This window comes from Equus przewalskii, chromosome 28 (assembly GCF_037783145.1).
Source record: "Equus przewalskii isolate Varuska chromosome 28, EquPr2, whole genome shotgun sequence".
NCBI classification, from domain to species: Eukaryota; Metazoa; Chordata; class Mammalia; order Perissodactyla; family Equidae; genus Equus; species Equus przewalskii.
This window is the reverse complement of record NC_091858.1, coordinates 15,171,543-15,187,221: the sequence shown is the minus strand read 5'-3', so window position 1 is coordinate 15,187,221 and position 15,679 is coordinate 15,171,543. Positions and strand designations below refer to the sequence as shown.

At 39.7% G+C, this 15,679-nt stretch overlaps 1 protein-coding gene across 5 annotated transcripts in view; it reads left to right on the top strand.

Annotated features, from left to right (window-relative positions):
• The window catches only part of LONRF1 (LON peptidase N-terminal domain and ring finger 1), a 67,429-nt gene that overhangs the window by 39,606 nt on the left and 12,144 nt on the right, over nt 1–15,679 (top strand). For 2 of the 5 annotated variants that reach the window (XM_070598530.1, XM_070598528.1), the window contains exons 12-13: nt 7,995–8,057; nt 14,141–14,664. In XM_070598530.1, the coding sequence (XP_070454631.1) occupies nt 7,995–8,012 (18 nt within the window). In that variant the 3' untranslated portion in view covers nt 8,013–8,057; nt 14,141–14,664. Of the gene's footprint in view, nt 1–7,994; nt 8,058–10,564; nt 10,711–14,140; nt 14,665–15,679 lie in introns of those variants that run through there. The other 3 variants (XM_070598531.1, XM_070598529.1, XM_070598532.1) reach the window with 2 other exon arrangements.

Below are 15,679 nucleotides of genomic sequence, written 5' to 3'. Positions count from 1 at the left end.
AAGGTTAAATATAGAGATGCTATATGATCCACCAATTCCACTCCTAGCTATATACCTAAAAGAATTCAAAACTTATGTTTACACAAAAACTTGTACACAAATATTCATAGCAGCATTGTTCGTATTGAAGCTAAAGAATAGGAACAACCCAAATGGCCATCGACTGATGAATGGATGAACAAAATGTGACATATCCACACAACTGAAGGTTATTTAGCCTTTAATTTTACTTTTTATTTCTGCCTTAAATGTTTGGTAGAATTTTCCACAGATGCCCTCTGAACCTGGAGTTTTCTTTGCTGGAAGATTTTAACTACATGTTCTATTTCTTTAATAAATATAGGACTACTCAGATTATTTATTTATACTTGAGTAAACTTTGGCAGTTTGCATCTTTCAAGGAATTTGTTCATTTCATCTAAGTTGTTGATTTGTGGGCATGGAGTTGTTTGTAATATTTCTTTACCCTTCTTCCAATGTCTGTAGGATCTGTAGTCATGCTCCTTTTTTTTCCATTCTTGACATTGGTAGTTTGTGTATTCTCTCTTTTTTTCTTTTTTTGCAATCTGGCTATAAGTTTATCAATTTTATCATTCTTTTCAAAGAATGAGATTGTGTTTACTTTGATTTTTAGTACTGTTTTTCAATTTCCAATTTCATTGCTTTTTGATCTTACCTTTGTCATTTTCTTACTCCTGCTTGCTGCAGGTTTAATTTGCTTTTCTTTTTCTAATTTCTTAAGCTGAAAACTTAGATCTTTGGTTTGAGGCCTTTCCTCCTTTCTAATATAAACATTTGCTGCAATGATGTAAATTTTCACCTAAGCACTGGTTGAGCTGCATCATCAAATATTTTATTTTATTGTTTCTTTTTCTTTTTTTCTTTAATTTTAATTTTTATAGCAGTAACATTGTGTTATAACATATAACTTTCAGATGTACATCATAATATATTTTCAATTCTGTGTAGATTATTATATCATGTTCACCACCCAAAGACTAATTATAATCCATCACCACACACATGTGCCTAATTACCCCTTTCATCCTCCTCCCTTCCCCCTTCGCCTCTGGTAACCATCAATCCAGTCTCTGTTGCTATGTGTTTGTCATTGTTTTTATCTTCTACTTATGAGTGAGATCATATGGTATTTTACTCTCTCCCTCTGACTTATTTCACTTAGCAGAATACCCTCAAGTTCCATCCATGTTGTCACAAATGGCTGGATTTCATCATTTCTTATGGCTGAGTAGTATTCCATTGTGTATATATACCACATCTTCTTTATCCATTCATCCCTTGATGAGTGCCTAGGTTGCTCCCAAGCCTTGGCTATTGTGACTAATGCTGCGATGAACATAGGGATGCATGGATCTTTATGCATTTTTGTTTTCAAGTTCTTTGGATAAATACCCAGCAGTGGAATAGCTGGATTGTATGTAGTTCTATTCTTGATTTTCTGAGGATACTCCATACTGTTTTCCATAGTGGCTGCACCAGTTTGCACTCACACCAGCAGTGTACGAGGGCTCCCTTCTCCCCACATCCTCTCTAACACTTGTTGTTTCCTGTCTTGTTAATTATAGCCATTCTGATTGGAGTGAGATCATATCTCATTGTAGTTTTGATTTGCATTTCCCTGATAGTTAATGATGTTGATAAAGTTATTTTCTAATTTCACTTGTGCCTTTTTCTTTGGTTAAGTCATGGATTATTTATAAATGTATTGTTTAATTTTTCAAATATTTGGGATTTTCCAGATATCGTTCTGTTATTGACTTCTCATTTAAATCTCTTATCAGAGAACATATTTTGTATAATTTCAATTCTTTTAAGTTCATTAAGGTTTGTTTTATAGCACAGAATATGGTCTATCTTGGTGAATGCTCCATGTCCACTTGAACAGAATGTGCATTCTCCTCATATGGGTGGACTGTTTTATAAAGCTCCATTAGGTCAAGTTGGTTGATAATGCTATTCAAGTCTTCTGTATACACACTGATTTTCTGTCTACCTGCTCTACTGATTATTTAGACAAGAGTGTTGATGTCTCCACCTATAATTGAGAATTTGTCTCCTTTCATGTCTACCAGTCTTTCTACCAGTATTTTCTTCATATATTTTGAAGCTTTGTTGTTCAATATATACACATTTAGGATTGTTATGTCTTCTTGGTTAATTGACCCCTTTATAATTCTGTTATATCCCTCTTTATCCCTGGTAATATTCCTTATACTGAAGACTACTTTTCTGATGTTCCTACAGCTATTCCAGCATTTTTTTATTAGTGTTTTCATAGTGTGTCCTTTTCTATACTTTTAACCTATCTATAGCTTTACACTTAAAGTAGACTTCTAGTAGACAGCATATAGTGGGGTGTTGCTTTTCCTAATCCAAATTCACAATTTTCAACTTTTATTGGTTTGTTTATACCATTCATATTTGATGTAACTGTTGATATGGTTAGATTAAAATCAATCATCTTGCTAATGGCTTTCTATTTGTCCCATCTGTTCTTTTTTCTGCTTGCTTTTAAATTGAGTGTATTTATGATTCCATTTTATCGCGATGATGGCTTATTATTTATAGTTCTTTTAAAAAACTGAAGTCGCTTCCTTATGTTCACAGTATACATCTTGAGTAATCACAATCCCACTCATATAATACTATAATGATCCACATGTTATGTAAGAACTCACAATAGTAATTCATTCCTCCCATCCTTTGTGCTATTGTTGACATATTTTCCTCTTATGGATGATATAAACCCAGAATACATGGCTACTATTTTTGCTTTAAAATTCAGTTATCTTAAGAATAATTCAAATAAGAAAAATAAATGTCTTTTATATTTAACTTCATTTTGACCATTTCCAGAGATCTTAATTTCTTTGTTTAGACCAAACATTCTTTCAGGTATCATATTCCCCCTGACTGAAGAACTTCTTTGGCCTTTCTTGAAGTGCAGATCTGATGTTAGAAAATTCTCTGCTATTGTTTGTCTTAAAATGTCTTTATTTCAGCTTCATTTTTTTTTTTTTAAAGATTTTATTTTTTCCTTTTTCTCCCCAAAGCCCCCCGGTACATAGTTGTGTATTCTTCGTTGTGGGTTCTTCTAGTTGTGGCATGTGGGACGCTGCTTCAGCGTGGTCTGATGAGCAGTGCCATGTCCGCGCCCAGGATTCGAACTGACGAAACACTGGGCCGCCTGCAGCGGAGCGCGCAAACTTAACCACTCGGCCACGGGGCCAGCCCCAATTTCACCTTCATTTTTAAAAGGTATTTTGTTAGCTATAGAAGTCTGGGCTGACAGTTTCTTTCTTTAAGCACATTAAAGATGCCAGTCCATTATCTTCTGGCTTGTATAGTTTCCAATGAGAAGTCTGCTTTAATTTTTATCTTTGTTCTTCAGTTTGTAATGCATCGTTTTTTCCACGAGTGACTTCAAGCTTTCCTCTTTATCTTTTGTTTTCAGCAGTTCGAATATGAAATATCTAAATGTTTTTTATATTGTTTTGGAATTTATCCTTCTTGATATTTATCCTGCTTGGCATTTTCTGAGCTGTTTGGATGTATAGTTTCATGTATTTATTATTTGGGGAGAATTCTTGACCATTATTCTTCAAATTTTCCATTTTCTTTTTCTCTTCTGCTTTACGATTACATGTCTCTTAGCCCATTTGATATTCTCTCACAGGTCTTTGACGCTCTGTTCTATTGTTTTCCCTTTTTTTCCTCTTTGTGTTTCAGTTTGGGTAGTTTACATTGATCTGTCTTGAAGTTTGGGGATTGGTTTGTGTTGAGAGTTTAGCTAAACTACTCCATAATATTGCTGCCACAGCATCCCTTTTATGTGGCTAAGTGGGCTGCCAGAGCCTTGAACTGACACTAGCCCCTCCCATGAGTGCACACCCTTCACAACAGCCTGAAGAGTCACAAGTAAGTGTAAGTTCCTGATATGACTTCCCCAACGCCCCTGGTGATAAACAGTCTCCTCTTCCTCCTGGATCCTTCCCCTGTGTGCCACTTAGATAAGACCCTCATGGAGCTTACCAAAACCCTCTCTCTTTTTGATTTGAATTGACCAATCCAGTCTTAGCCTGGAACTCCAGGAACATTCTACCTGCAGACCCCAATAAAAGCCTGTGCCCCTGGTCCTGCTGCTCAAACTCTGCCAGCATCATGCCTTGACCTCCCTGTGTGACCCCTCAAGGCTACCATGAACCTCCTCTAGGACCTGTGAGCAATAAACTTCTTTATTTCACTTTCTCTTTCAGTTTGTGTTAAACCGTGGCTCACCATCTGATTCCTTACCTGGCGCACTACTTAACAAATGTTAATTTACAAAATCGCAACAGTTTGCCTGAGGTTTTTTCCATATTGGTGTTCTATATTCAGTATGTTTTACCTGTTACCTGTGCCTCATAGCACTTGATAATTCTTCAATGCTTGCTAGCCAGGTAGATAATGGGGTTTCTTTCTTATCTTCATCCTACCTCGGTTGTAGACTCTCCATTCCAGCATGAAGTTTGAAGCTGGCTCAGCTGGTTTAGTATATGTCTTCCCATTTTCATGTAAATCAGAGTTTGTAGTATTCAGGTTATGTTGGAGGCATGGATCATGCGTGGCTTTATTTGCTCTTCTCTGTGATCTGTATGGTTTTGGGAGAATGTACAGAGAAACTTGGATTTAGGTGGCTGTCATTCTCCTGCAGAAGCTTTAGAAGCCTCTTGGCACAACTTTTTCATAAAGATTTCAAAGGATCTTTGCAAACATCACATGTTCTATTCATTGCCATGGTGGGAAATTTATCTTTTGCGAAAGTTATGCTTAGATCTCGATGTGGCTTATCTAGAGTAGCAGGGAGAAGTCAAAATGGGTTATTTCATCTTCTTTCTGAGAGGGAATCATCTCAATAAATGGATGTGAGTGACAGCACAGATCAGGTCTATAACATCTAATTTGGCCTAGGAGCTCCTAGAATAGTCAGGAAGCTAACGGAGGGGAAACACCTTCATCTGTAGAGTCAGGCAGACCTGGATTTGGATCTACCAACCTGACTTTCATTAGATGTATGACTTTGTTTTAGGGTCAATTGGTAAAATTAGGATTAAAAAGACTACAGAATAAAAGCAAAAAGAGCTTAGCACAGTGCTGCGCATGTGGCTTCACAAATCCTACTATCTTGTGTGTTTCAGCCACCAGCAGGGTGATTGTTAAGAGCAAGGTAAGGCCTACGCAGTAGGCAACTCTCAGAGCAGAAACTCAGAAACCAGAAGTAAAAGCAGAGCCAAATAATAAGAACTGGAGCACTCAGAAAATTGAGGCTCTGCAATGAGGCCAGAATTCTGTTTTCAGAACTTCCCATGACATTTTTTATGGGTTGCATCGTGTCCCCCGCAAACATATGTTGAAGTCCTAACCACCAGAATCTCAGAACATGAGCTTATTTGCAAATAAGGTCAGTGATGCTGACCATCAAGGATTATGATGCAAAGGCCGTGTGGAAGCAGAGCTGAAGCTGGTTGAAAACTTTTTTTTCATATTATAATTGATTCTAGTAACTGGAGTTGGAGAAGTTGTAGGTAGACGTGAAGTTGCCAAGAATGAGGAAAGGAAGGGACTTAGGGACAAATCCACAGATCAGACTCAAAATAATCATGACTTTGGCCCCAGAAACATCTCTTCATAAATTCATCAGACCAGCTGGTAAATACAAGACACGTAGACAAGAAAACCCATCCTCCATCCCAAGCCGAGGTATCTGGATGATTCTAGCACCTCATACCTGCAGTAGTTGCTCAATAAATACCTATAGAATGACTGCCTATTGGATATAAATAGGAGCAAATGATTTCAGGTTACCACCAACGTGGTAAGATTTTCAAAATTAAAAGGTCAGTGGGGTCTACAGGGAAACAGAAATTTCCTGAAGTCAAAGGTGTCTCTGTATTTATTGGGACAATGCTGTCTGTCCTTAAGTTATTTTCATTCTTAATTTTACAGATTCTCATGCTACTTCGGCACCATATTGTTGACAATATATGAAGGTGAGGAGTGCCAAATGGAGAAAATCTAGATCTCTTTAAGGACTACTATTTTCACAGTTAGATCTTTGGTTCCAAAAACATTTATTAGCATCTACCATGTGCCCAGCACCTGGATAGGTATTTGGGATACTCGTATCAGTCCTTTAGAAACTTACAGTCTCTTAGGGAGAACAGGTATGTCCACAAATGTGTTAAAGGCATGATCCATGTTCCAGGATGGGCTGTGCTAGCTGGGAAGTAGGTGGCAGCTGTGAAGTAGACGAAGCAGTGAAGCTAAATGGAGCATTGATAAATGACTAGGGTTGAACACGTGAAACGAGGCGGGTGGGGAGTGGTCCATGTAAAGGAATGAGCCGGGTATCAGGGAAGCACGGGGAGTTTTGTATTGCTCACAGTGTGGGCAAAAGGAGAGCAGGCGAGGGAAGACACAGACCTAGAGCAATTACAAAGGCCATAGAAAGGGCTAGGACTTCATCCTTTCTGCAGGATAGGATGTCCTTGTCATTCCTGAGCAAATATTCATTTCACTCATATTTTTTACATCCATGACAGATCACAAAAAGCTACCTCATATTACACCTAACCAATGTCATTCCTGCATTCAAAAGTTTATAACAAAATATTCATAGCCAGAAAAAAAATTCAGAGTTGGTTTGATATCACAAAAGCTTTAATTAGTAGATGAAATCAATCAACCAATCCACTATATATTGAGCTTTTGCTCTGTATAAAGCATTTAGATAGACACTCAAATCTCATGCCTGTGATTTTAAATCTCTGAGTTCTTCACAGATGTCAAGAAAAAAATTATTGGGGCCCACCCTGTTGGCATAGTGGTTAAGTTTGCCTGCTCTGCTTTGACAGCCTGGAGTTCACAGGTTTGGATCCAGGGTACAGACCTAGCACTGCTCGTCAAGCCACACTCTGGCATCATTCCACATAAAATAGAGGAAGATTGGCACAGATGTTAGCTCAGCAACAATCTTCCTCAAGCAAAAAGAGGAAGATTGGCAATGAATGTTAGCTCAGGGTCAATCTTCTTCACACACACGCATACAAATTATTTATATTCTTTAACCTTTTTTTTTTTTTAAGATTTCATTTTTTTCCTTTTTCTCCCCAAAACCCCCCCGGTACATAGTTGAATATTCTTCGTTGTGGGTCCTTCTAGTTGTGGCATGTGGGATGCTGCCTCAGTGTGGTTTGATGAGCAGTGCCATGTCCGCGCCCAGGATTCGAACCAACGAAACACTGGGCCACCTGCAGTGGAGCACGCGAACTTAACCACTCGGCCACAGGGCCAGCCCCAATATTCTTTAAAATTCAAAGTACAATATACATGTAGAAAAGTGCAGAAACCACAAATGTACGGCTGAATGAACTATCATGAAATGAAGATATCCAGGTAAAGAAATAGAACATAACCAGTGCCCAACAGCCCCTCATGTATCCACACCAAATTACTAACCTCACCTTCCCAAATGTAAGTACTACCTTGACTTCTAAAACCATTGATTAATTCTGCTTGTTTTTGAATTTATAAAAATGCAGCCACATGATATATATTCTTTTGTGTCTAGCTTATTTCAGTCAATGTTATTATGATAGCTTGTTCATTTTCCGGGCTGTATAGTATTCCATTTTATGAATCTACCAAAGTTTATTTATTTCTTCCACTGTTGCTAGGTATGTGGGTTACTTCCACTTTTTTTTGGCTATTATGGGTGATGCATTTGTGTGGGGGTCTTAATGAGGACAGAAACACATTAGGAAAGTCAAAAAAGGCCTCCAATCTAAGTGTGGTGGGATCACTCTAAACTAATGGCAAAATCCAGGAATTGACAGGGCCCGAGGTTGGCATCCTTGTGTGTTAAATTAAGGAAAGATTGTTTTTCAATGTAACCCAAGATAGGAAGGAATTCAATGTTTTCAATTACCCTGCAGGAAAGGGTGAGACCGTGATACGTCTGACTATTGCATGGCGGTCAACCTAAGATTTGGAGTGAGGTGAGTATGTATACATGATGCATGATTTGCTTGTTAACTTAATGCCCATAGTCTTAAAAATGAGTTTAGAGTTTAGATATGAGGATTTTCAGACAGAAATCAGAACGTCATCTTTTCCTAACTGAAGAGAGAATAGAATTTCCTACCAAGATAAAACTTTCTGATCTGCTCATAAAAATGTGTCCAGAAACACTTATGCTCCATTTCTCTATGGATTAATCTGGTGATTTCTCAAATGTCCCAAATTTCTCAAAATTTCAATCTAGATTAATGTTAGGCAAATCTGTTTTTCCCTGTAGAGACACACAGCGTCACCTGATGGCCAGAAAGATCAATTGCAGGCTGAAAGGTCCAGCTTTTAGAAATGTCTCATTCTAGCCTATTTTCGCACACAATCCTGGAAAAAAATTGGAGAAAATAGGGGGAATTGCTTGTAAATATCTACACTCATTGTTCCCTTCCTGCCTCCCACTGGTAATTGAAAGACTTGCAAATGCAGTGAAGAATACTGCCCAAACTCTAAAGAGTGAGGGCTAGGCTGACTGTTCACCACACACTGATTAAGATGATTGCTTTAGTGGTTTGTTTTAATACACTTACAAAGAATGCACATTTTTAAAAGAAAATTAAATAATACAGACATATGAAAATCAAAAAGCAAAATTTCCTCATGGTTCCTCCCCACCTTTCTGATTATCTAACCTTGTAAGTGCTCCATTCACTGTTTGGACATGTTTTTAGACAAATTGATACTGGCCCTGATATCACTTTCCCTACATTGAACCCAGCATATGTGGGGTTAAAACCAAAGCACTCATTCCCTGCTTACTCCCTGGCTTCCTGGCTCCAGAATCCACTATCCTGCATGGAGACAGACACAGCCAAGGGCAAGCACCTGGATTCACCATCTTCTCCCCACAAGGAGAAACAGGCTGATGGGAAAGCTGCTGACCAGCAAGGTCACAGGCTCCCTCCTCTCTGCAAGTGTCTCAAGGCCAAAGACAAGCTGGTGGGAAAGCTCCAACCAGCAAGGCCATATGCTCCCCTTCCCCTACTTAAAACCCCAAATACAAACCCTTCTTTTCAGCTTTTCGGGGAGTTTGGGATTTCAGCTTTAGCTGCCCTCTCTCCTTGCTCAGCGCTGTGCAATAACAAAATTCCTACTTTCCTCCACTACACCCAGTGTCAGAGATTGGCCTGTTGTGCAACGGGAGAGCAAACTCACTTCAGGTTTGATACCAAAAAGAGGCTTGCTGGAAGTTTCTTCACACCGAATTGGTAGAAAATTGGAAAAAACAATGTAGTAGGAAGCACCATCTGGCACATTTCCTTAGCTGTAGAAATGTCTCAATTAATAAATCTAAAATTCCCCCCTCGAGCTTTCAAAGATCCAAAATTTGTAAGAATTGACACTAACATATGAATAAATGCGAAATCTCAAACTTCATGCTATTACAATGGGACGTCTTAAGACTACGTGTGGCACATTTCCACCCTCCCTACAATCTTTTACTAGTTTTCTCCCCACTTGGTGGAGACTTTATTGCCACTGGTGTCAAAGTATGAAAAGTCACAATGAGTCGATGGTCAAATGGAACTTTTTAACAGTTGTCTGGTCCCAAAGACATGCATCGCTGTAAGCTAGTCAAACTACACACTTCTCTCCTTTTACTGTGTTGATCCTATGGCCTAGATCCTGGTTTTAGGCTGAGGGAGATAACCAGAGGAGGCTCCCTCAACGATCTCTTACCATGCTATTGGTCTTTATGTCTCTTAACGATTGTGAGTGAATGTCACTGTCATTCCTATGACCCACTCTGACATCTGTTACATCTTACCTTCAAGCCAGTCCTGGCTGCCACAATCTGAGAAACCGCAAACCCAGGAAAGTTCTGGCTATTGAGCCACCTGTAAGTGTTCCTTCCAGGTCAGTTTTGCAGACACAGTTACTTCTTTGTGTTCATTCTCACAATGAACAGCTGTGTGTCCCACCAGATGCTTGGCAATGAAAATCAATAACACCATGTTCCTGCCCTCAGGGAGCTCTCATAGTGGGGAAGATGGATGGAGAAACAGGGGATTAAAAACCAGAGCCAAGTGCAGTGGGTGGCATATGGGGTATTGTGTAGGCTCTAAAGAGGGTCCCTTAATCCATGAGAGGGCTGGGTGGCCCTGGAGTGTTAGGTGGGACTCCTGGAGCGATGGACGCTAGGCTGGGGCTTAAGGATGAATAGTGTTTAATCGGGCGAAGAGGAGAGGGCATGAACTCTTGACAGAGGGAGCAGCATGGGCAAAAGTCTAGAATTCTTTTCCATAAATGACAGTAACTACTAAGAAAGACAGGTATGCTTCTTCCTTTGGGGCACAAAACTGTTAGCCTGTGATGGTTTTGCCAATCTCCTAGATGAGAAGTAACTCAAATACCATCTGAAAATTGTTCAACCTCAGTGATCGTCAGGAAAATGCAAATTAAGATAATAATGAGATGTCATTTTTTAACCTATTAGGTTGGAGAATAATTTCAAAGAGCATTAACATCCAGTGTTGGCTAAGATGCAGGAAAATGGCTCCCTCAAGATCTGCTGGTGGCAGTATAAATTCATGTGTCATGAGGAAGGGGCAACCTTTGAATTTTAAATTAAAAATGTTCAGATTCCGTGATCCAGAAATCTTATTATGAGGTGTATTTCTTAGAGAAATACGCAAACATCTGCAAGGAGGATTGTAGGATGTTTGTTGCAGCATTATCGGTAATGCCAAAAAGCAGGAAACAGCCAAATGCTTACGAGTAGAAGAATGGGTAGTGGAATCTGCTATTTATTTGTAGACAAGAGAATATTATGAAGCATTCAAAAGGAATCAGCTTTGTTTCTGCTGACATGGAAAGCTCGGCAAGAACATTTTTCAGAATGGGATAACCCATGTTTCCTGAGTGAAAGGCCCACCAAATACCCACTGTGATAAATGGGAAAGGCCCCACCAAGGGACATCATGGTGAAATGACACAGAACCGCTGTTCTCTCTTCTCTCTTTCTGAAAATCCCATGAGACAGATTTTCCCCACTTTGATTTGTTCTCAGCTTCTAATTTTTTTAGTTTCCTAGTTTCCATCCACTTTTTTTTTAATGTTCAACGTTCATGAAGTTGTCTCAACTTTAGCCTTCAAAAGAAGGAACTGTTATTTCAGTTACCATTTTTATCAAAGAATTATTTTTTCTGTTTTCTTCTTTTTTTTAACTGATACTATTAAGTATAGCGTAATAGTATAGCATTTGTCCCCCTCCTGGCATCTTGAGTTTCCACTAAGTCTTTTTTTTCCCCTTTGCTGGTTTTGGTCTTCAGTTTTCTTGTCGGTGGTTTTCCTGGAAAGCGTGCTGACTTTGGCCATGCATTCACATTATAGAGAGACACTGAAACGCGTAGGGCGGGGTCTGTTGACGCTGGCTTCGCAGAAGACCACAGAGAGCCGCCTTCTCCCTGAGGGGCTCCTGGACGGCTGAGTTTTCCTCCACAGCTCTTCAGAAAGGAACATGGGCGCCGAGTGGGAAGGAGGTTAAGGACTCCTCATTCAGGGTGTGGATTTTCCTGCATTTCCCTTCTCTTTATCCACCTGATCCATGCGGGGCCTGGTGTCTCCGTGATCCACCTTGGGATCAAATCTTCCCGAGCGTTAACCCCTGACTCCCATGGGGTAGCAGGGTGAACAGACTTTTCAGTTTCCAGGCCTTCGCCTCAGGCCTCCGTTCACCGATCGGAGTGCGTCTGAGTTCTGAGCCCCTCCGGCCGTCTTCAGAAGGACTTCCATCACTAACCCCTCAGGCAGGCGCGTGGCCTGAAATTCTTCTGTTCTAAGTCAGTCACCACCTTCTGTCCTCTTTCTGTCTTCTTAGTATTTGTTGAGACATTTTTCCAAGGATTGGAGATAAATATATTTGGTCATTTTATTATTAATTGGAAGCCCCAAATTAATCCCTGTGACCCTTAAAAAGAAAATCCCTCACTAGGTCTATGCCTTTTTTGGCCACTAGATGGTGCTGCCACATCTGAAGATGAAACAGGAGCCACTCGCCTCAGCCACAGAGGGAATTGGATGGTTCCACGGTCTTAAAGACTTTTCTCTCATTCAGACAAAAAAATATGCTTTTGGATAAGGCCATAGTGTTTCTGCAAGAGGTTTTTTTTCTATTTTAGAAAAATATCCTCCATATTAGAAAGAGAACACTTTTTAACCATAGTCTTTGAAGCCTGAAAGATGAATGAATATTTTAATATTTGCTAGATGTGAAATCTTAGACAAGTAAATTAACTTTTCCAAGCCCCAATTCTCTCGTCTATAAAATAATGAAAATAATAACTATCTCAAATTTTGTAGGAGTTAAATATTTATTACATATCTCACAGGGGCATATAGTGGATGCACAAAAAGTGCAAAGAACAACATTGTTAGGAGAAACATTAGGCTTTTAAGGTGATCACTTTAAAGGCCAGTATAATTCCTGGAATCATTGGCTTAGAAATGAATTATTTCTTCTCGCTGCCATCCATATCTCACTTGAATGGTAGAGGAATTTGTTTTTGAACTGAAGCAACAGCTATCTTTTTACAAGATTTTCGTATGCTCTGAAGTGTTCTGGAGTCAACAACCCATGTGAACTATTATCTCTTGGAGGAAATGGGCTCACATCGTGTGCACTCAGACGTCACATCGTAGACATTCCTAGGGTTGTCTGGCCAGCTCTCGTGGACTTTTCCTTCTGTGGGAATTATCTGTGATCCTCGGAGACTGTGTTTTTATGTGAGACACTGTCCCCAGGCCTGGTTATTCAGCATTTCCTTGAGTTCCCTTAGAATCCACAGGATCCTTATGATAAATTCCTTAACCTGCTTACCTCAGCTTCATTTGGGTTCTATGACTCAGAACCAAGTGAACCTTAACTAATGCAACAAAGTGAAATAGTAAATTATTTCAATGGCACCAGAACTTCTCTTAGGGATGGAATTATTTTGAGCTGAGAAAAATACCTTGACAAGTAGCTTATAATTTACGGAAATTCCTAACTTGGCAGGAGAGAGCTGAACTGCTGCAGAAGGAATGGGTGGCAAGAGCAGGGCTGTGAGTGTTTGTGGTAGCCGGGGGCAAAGGATGGGCTCGCATGTGCAGGACAGATATGCACAAGCTAAACCATTCTACAGAAATAGAAGGTGATCCAGAGGGGACCAAAAATCACTGTAAACCAACCTCCTCCCCCAAACCCGGAGAGAACTGGAGGGACTCGGAGCTCTCACTGCACGTGGAGTAGATTTAAATCAGTATTTCTTTGATTTCAAAAGTTAGGTGGGTTCTCACAGTGGAGTTACACGACTAGGGCAAATGTTCATACATTACCTTTCTGGTTTAAAGCCATCAGTCGTTATTTTAATGTCTCACCTTAATTTCATCTGGTTAAATTTTTTTCTAGATGTTCTTCAATTGAACTCTTTAGTAAGGATCTTAGTTATCCTCAGTTATTCCTTTGATGAACCAAACCAAATATATTCATTCAGCACGTGTTTATCGAGCACCTTCTAGCCGCTGAATTTGAGAGCTGAATGTTACGTAGATTCGTGGACCTTAAAGTCTAACTAGAGAAATAGAACACCTGCCACCACAACAAATAAGCCATTTACGATTGTGACCCTCTGTGAAAGAATCAGATAGGATGTGGATAGAATGAAGAACAAGGCCAGGGGACCTATTTTAGACACGGTGGTCAAGGAAAACACTTCTGATGAGCGTGAGAAGCAGCCGGGTGTGGCAGGAGAGTTACAGGTGAAAAGACAGTGTGTGTGTGTGTGTGTGTGTGTGTGTGTGTGTGTGAAGGCTCTGAGTGGGCAAGGAGCCGCCATATTTGAGAGCCTGGAGGAGCCTTTCGGAAGAAATGCACTTCCCCTGAGTCAGAGGAGAGTGGTCTGGTGAGGAGCTGGGAAAAAAAAGCCCTTTCCAGAAATGAGTCCATTCCAATGAGCAATTAGCTCATGCTTTCAGGTGCTAGATGTATTTCCTGTCTTTAAACCACTTCCTTTCTAAATTTCCCAATGCACAGGGCCACGCTTGAAGAGCTGATTTCACACGAAATGAAATACCTGTTCTTTGTACTGAGTAGGTGCTGTGACCCATTCTTTGCACTTTGTTTGTGCTGTGACTGTGTAAGGAAATTGCCACCACTAAACCACATGTGCTTATTCCATGGAAGCTACAAGATGAAATGGAATTCCATGGAAGCTACAAGCTGCAACACGTCCTTGGTCCTCTTTGCTTCCAGAAGCCACCTGTGAAAACTGACCTCATTGTACTTCACCCACACCTCACGGCTCATGAAAGCATTAAACATGGAAACAATGCCAGCGGGACAGGACAGCTACCATGGGACTCTTGTTTCCCATGAGAAAGGGAGAAATGACTAGGAGACAAAACCAAAGTCTGCTACAAAAGGGAAGTTAAAGGGATCTCTGGGTATGACAATAACTCATTGATGGCAAGAATGTTATTTGCCTTTTATAGCAATTCCACAACAGTTGGCTTGCAGAAGAGTAATGATATTAAAATTCTCAAGGTACTAAAAGAAAACCCTATTCTTCATGCTGGAATGTTATCAGCACTGCCTCAGTGCCTTACTGGAATTTCTATTATCTGATAAATGGTAGTGGTAAAAGAATTTTAGGTGGTAATCAAGAAATATAGGTCTTCTCCAAAGGCTGTGGTCTTGGGGAAGTCTTCATTTTTGGGGCCTCATTTTTCCCATCTGTATAATTAAGGGCTTGGAATAGATGTTTTCTCACATCTCCTCCAATTCTGCATTCAGTGAGACTACAGGGAAAGCAGGGTGAAGTAGTAAATAGATGGGAGATTGGATTCAGCAGAGCTCGAGATGAGTTTTGGCTTCATCACTTAATAGCTGTTTGACTTTGAGAAAAATTCTTAACCTTTCTGACCTCAGTTTCCTCATCTTTAAAACAAAAACATAAAAATAATACAAGACAATTATATTGGTTAAAGTCAAATGAAACAACAGATGTGAAAAACTTCGCAAACTCTAAACCTCAGCATAAAGGTGAGTTTTATTACTATAATTATGATGATGAGTAAAAATGAACAGTACCAACCAACACTTACTTACTATTATTATTGTTATTATTTTTTCTGGGAAAGATTTGCTCTGAGCTAACATCCATTACCAATCTTCCTCTTTTTTTTTTTTCTCTCCAAACTCCCATTACATAGTTGTACATTCTAGTCATAAGTCCTTCTGGTTCTTCTGTGAGAGCTGCCGCCACAGCATGGCTACTGACAGATGGGTGGTGTGGTTCTGGGCCCGGGAACTGAACCTGGGCCACCAAAGCAGAGCACACTGAACTTTAACCACTAGGTCATCAGGGCTGGCTCCGCTTACTTTTTTTTTTTCCCTTAAAAAATTTTTTTCTTAATTTTGGCAAAATACACAGCATAAAATTTGCCATCTTAACTGTTTATAGTGTACGGTTAAGTACAATCACATTGCTGTGCAACAGATCTCCACAACTCTTTTCATCTTGCAAAACTGAAACTTTGTACCCATTAAATAACAATTCATCATTCCCTTCTC